We start from the raw sequence: 4,158 nt of genomic DNA, 5'->3' as shown, positions 1-4,158 counted from the left end.
AAGAGCTCTCTCTCGAGAGTGAAGTAGATGAAGATTCGCGAAATGAAGATGCAGTGTTGTGCTGATGGAAACTCGCGATGACTAAGCTCGCGTGGCAGCGATGGAGTAGTCAATCCACGCGGCTGGAGCAGAGTGGAGAAACCAATGATTACGTGGAGGTAAGAGAGTTCTGGAATGTAAATGGAAAATGAAAGATGAAGTGTGAATGGAAGGTGGCTAGAGGAGATCCTTTGGAATTCTCTAGCTTTGACTTTCAAGGGAATTAATTTCTGGAGTTCTCTCTACAGAAAGTTTAATTCATTATTCTCAAAAGTACCTTACAATAGGTGGTGGCATGTCTATATATAGGACTAAAAGTCCCTCCTATCTAGCACATGCCTAACACCTTTTACACATGTTTTTAATAAAAGTAAAAGAAATACTATACTAAACTAATTAGCCTTGGTCCCCGCGTATCATCCCCTCCCCCTTGGAAAGGATTTGTCCTCAAATCTGATGGTGCTTTTGAAGACTTATTTTTGTTAGCGTCATAAGGGTTCCTCTTGGGTCAAATATCCATCTGCAATAAGCATCAAACATATCTCTAATTAGTTTTCTTTGACCCAATAATATATATAAAAGAATATGTGTAGAAGAAGGTTTCCAAATTTTGAAATTTTTAATTTTAATATAACAAAGAAACCTTTCTTCATTTGAAATTTTATTTGTATCTTGAGTTATTGGTAACCATAAAGATAACCATAACCCAAGTTGGAAATTTGCATGTGTTGAAAGTGATAACATTTTTAAAGATGGAGTGGCCAATTCTTTGAAAGAAAAGTGAACTTTGGAAAATTCAAATATAAATGGAGAAAAGTGAGAGAATAGAAAACCTCCCCTTAAGAGTTTAACTTCTAATGTAGGAGGAGATGTTGCCCTTAGTTGCTTTGGTTTCTTTTCTTCCATTTCTATCCTTTCAACTTCTTCCTTTTTTTCTCTAAGTGTTTCTTTTCTCTCTTTCTCTCTTCTTTTCTCTTCTTCCCTTTCTTCCTCATCTCTTTTCTCTCTTTCTTCCTCTTTTCTTCTCTCGTTTTCTTCCTCTTCTCTTCTCTCTTGCTCTCTTCTTTTCTCTTCTTCTCTTCTCTTTCTCTCTTTTTCTCTTCTCTCTATTTCTCTTTTCTCTATCTCTCTTTTTTCTCTTACTTCTTGCTTTTGTTTTTCTCTTTTTAATCTCTCAATTCTATGTTTTCTTGTCTCTTCCCATAGCCTCCTAAGTTTTTCTAGAAACTCACTTTCCCTACGGGAGAACCCACTTAAATTTTGAATGAATGACTCACCTTTTCTAATAAGCTCTCTCATAAGTTCTAAGTTCCTTTCAATTTCTCGAGGCACAAACTTTCTTCTCATACAAGCTTTCAATTCATTCCAATCATGAATGGGATATTTTCTACCTATCTTAACATGATATCGCCTATCATCCCACCACTCTCTTGCATGCTTTTCAAAACTAGAAGTGTAGAGACTAAGAATATAAGATTCATTATCTCTAGAATAGAAGGATTCAGATTTACTTTTTCTAACCATGAATGAATGCATGTCATCAATTTCCTTTTCCCAAGCTAGGTATGTTAATGTACCCATATCATCACCAAAGAATGGAATATTTTCACTAGCTTGTTTATACAAATCATCTTCAATCCTATCAAATTCATAAGATGAACAAGACTTCCTTCTAGCTTTATCATGTTCTCTTTTGATGCCTTTGTAACTAAGTTGCTTATCAAAATTAAAATTCCTAGAAGACTTGTATGAATAACAAAACATCTTTGTTTCTAAAAGTTTTTCTAGTGTAAAAGATATACAAGATTCACACTTAGACAAGCCCCAGGTAAGAGAGGTGAGTCATGAAGACTGCTTAAGTACCAAGTCTTGCCTTGCCAGAAATGTCTTAGGTTACTACTAGTTATCCTTTAAACTAAAATCTCTTTTAAAATCAAAGGATACAACTCACAAACAATCACAACAATTAAACACTAATAAACGAGACTCTTCTAAATCACCCTAAACGTAAGACACTAAAAGAAATTAAACACAAACAAGAAAAGTTTTGCCAAGAGTTGAAAGAGCACCAAGGACTCTTCCAAGACACTTGGGCTTTGAATGGCCTTTTACAATGAAATTAAGAAAACTAACAATATAGCCTATTACAACACCAGATGAAGAAACAATTAAAAAAAATAACAGCTATGCTTCAATCCTGGTCCTGATTCAAATCCGCATGAAGAAGCTAGTGTTCCACTTTTTGGTTGCTTCTGGACAACGTTGGAGTCTCCTAGCTCTTGGGTTCAACTCTACAATCACAAATGTACAAAGCTGGATCAGAGACAGTTAACGAACATATTGGAAGAGGGAATTTACAATTAAATGAGTATTCCCTTTTCTTGGGCTTGTACACTTGATGCAGAGAAAGGTTCCTATTGACTGTCCAGTACTATGTGTTGCACAGAGAAAACCTGCACAGATATTCAGACCAACATCAACAATTCACACAGTACAAGTAATTACAAACCATGACAAGAACAGTTCAAGCAAAGCATAAGCCATTTAAGGTAAAAGAAAATCCCGTCAGTTCAAAACTTCCACAGGAAGTGCTTAGGTTGCTGTTTTCTCAATAAACATCTGCTCAAACTAAACTCTCAAACATCATTCCTATTTGCTCTCAAACGGTTCCAAATATTCTGCATAGTTAATTTTCAACCAAAATCAGCAGGATATTCATTCAATATTATCACTTACATCACTTACAAGCTAAAACAGAATATCAATTCATAACAAAGGGTAAATTAGGCAACTTCCCTGTTTGAATGGTTGTTTCTAGCCTGTTCCAAGCTCCACACTGAGGTTTTTTTTCTGCTACTATTTCTTCAGTAATATTCTGCTCAACTAATGATTCATTCACATCAGCTCTGCACACATAAATCTCAACAAAATCCAGCAAGTGCAAATGGACAGTGAATTAACTTCAGATTGGATATAATTCAATGCAGAATTTAACCATCTAATTAATTCAATCACCAAGTTAAAACTAGAAATTTAGGTGCTTTAATCACTTCCTAAAACTGGAGGATGCATTGGCAATTAAAACAGTTTGATGCACAATTGATTATGACAAGAGCAGTGATAACAGTTGAAAAACTGTTATTTTCATGCTTAAAAGTGATACTAAAAGCAACCTTTAGACTTAGAAACTAGCTTGAAATCATGCATTTTGTTTATATTTTCAGAAATAAGAGAGCTGGACAGGTTTATGCTTGATTTGAGTGTTTTTGTGCAGGTTTTGAGGTGAATTTGGTGAAAGAAGTGAAGAATGAGAGAGAGGACATTAGAAAAGACAAGAAAGAGTGCAAAAAGAGAAGTCGAAGGCACCGCTCAGCGGCAAACTACCGCTGAGCGGCACTCAAGAGGTGGCGTTGGAACCGCTGAGGGGCAAATGGCCGCTGAGGGGAAGAAAGAAGACGCGTAATCGCCGCTGAGCGGTAAATGGCGCTGAGCGGCACTTTTTGGGCTTGGGCTTTTGTAATCTTTTGTAACTCTAGATTAGTATATAAGGGCTTGCACGTCCTTTAGTTAGAGATCTTTGGCAGAAACGAGGCAAACACTCTCTCTTTCACCCCTTTGAAGGAGGATCTTGGATGCTCAGGCTACCTCTTCCACTTTATTGGGTTTATTCTTTCATACTTTCATTGTTATTCATCTAGGTTCACCATGAATATGGTGAACTAAACCTTGTATGTTTGTTGGGGAATCAATGTAATCTCTTGAAGCTCTCATATATGGAATCTGTTGAGTACATCTTTGAATTAAGACATATGCTTTCTTTCATCATTAGTTAGGGTTTTTCCTCTTTGCTCAATGCTTGCATTGTTTAACTCATTCTAATGCATGATTATTGGTTTTGTCGATACGGACACGTACGGGGAAGTCTAGATCCGGGGAATTTCTCCCAATATTATACTGACAATATTCTATTGGTTGCCTTTAAGCTCCTGCACTCATGAACTAATCATTAGGAATGCTAGGAATTGTATGAACTATTTGATTAGGGAGAAGCCATCTAGAATGGTACATTAGAGAGTGGCATTAACAATGATGATTTGAATGTTGAATTCCTAAAATATA

The 4,158-nt window shown here is 36.1% G+C and overlaps 1 protein-coding gene across 1 annotated transcript; it reads right to left on the bottom strand.

The window, feature by feature from the left end:
- Nucleotides 1-486: 486 nt before the first annotated feature.
- On the bottom strand, nt 487-1,803 carry LOC148191037 (uncharacterized). Its single transcript, XM_088101912.1, has 2 exons — nt 1,164-1,803; nt 487-1,094 (listed from the first exon to the last, which is right to left on the bottom strand). The coding sequence occupies exons 1-2, from the start codon at nt 1,801-1,803 to the stop codon at nt 487-489; spliced, it is 1,248 nt and encodes a 415-aa protein (XP_087958038.1).
- Between the last annotated feature and the right edge of the window lie 2,355 nt (nt 1,804-4,158).

Source organism: Vigna umbellata, chromosome 11, assembly GCF_029865625.1.
Source record: "Vigna umbellata cultivar VRB3 chromosome 11, Vumbellata_1.0, whole genome shotgun sequence".
Classification (NCBI taxonomy): domain Eukaryota; kingdom Viridiplantae; phylum Streptophyta; class Magnoliopsida; order Fabales; family Fabaceae; genus Vigna; species Vigna umbellata.
Note: the sequence above shows the minus strand (reverse complement) of the source record. Positions and strands in the feature narration are given on the sequence as shown.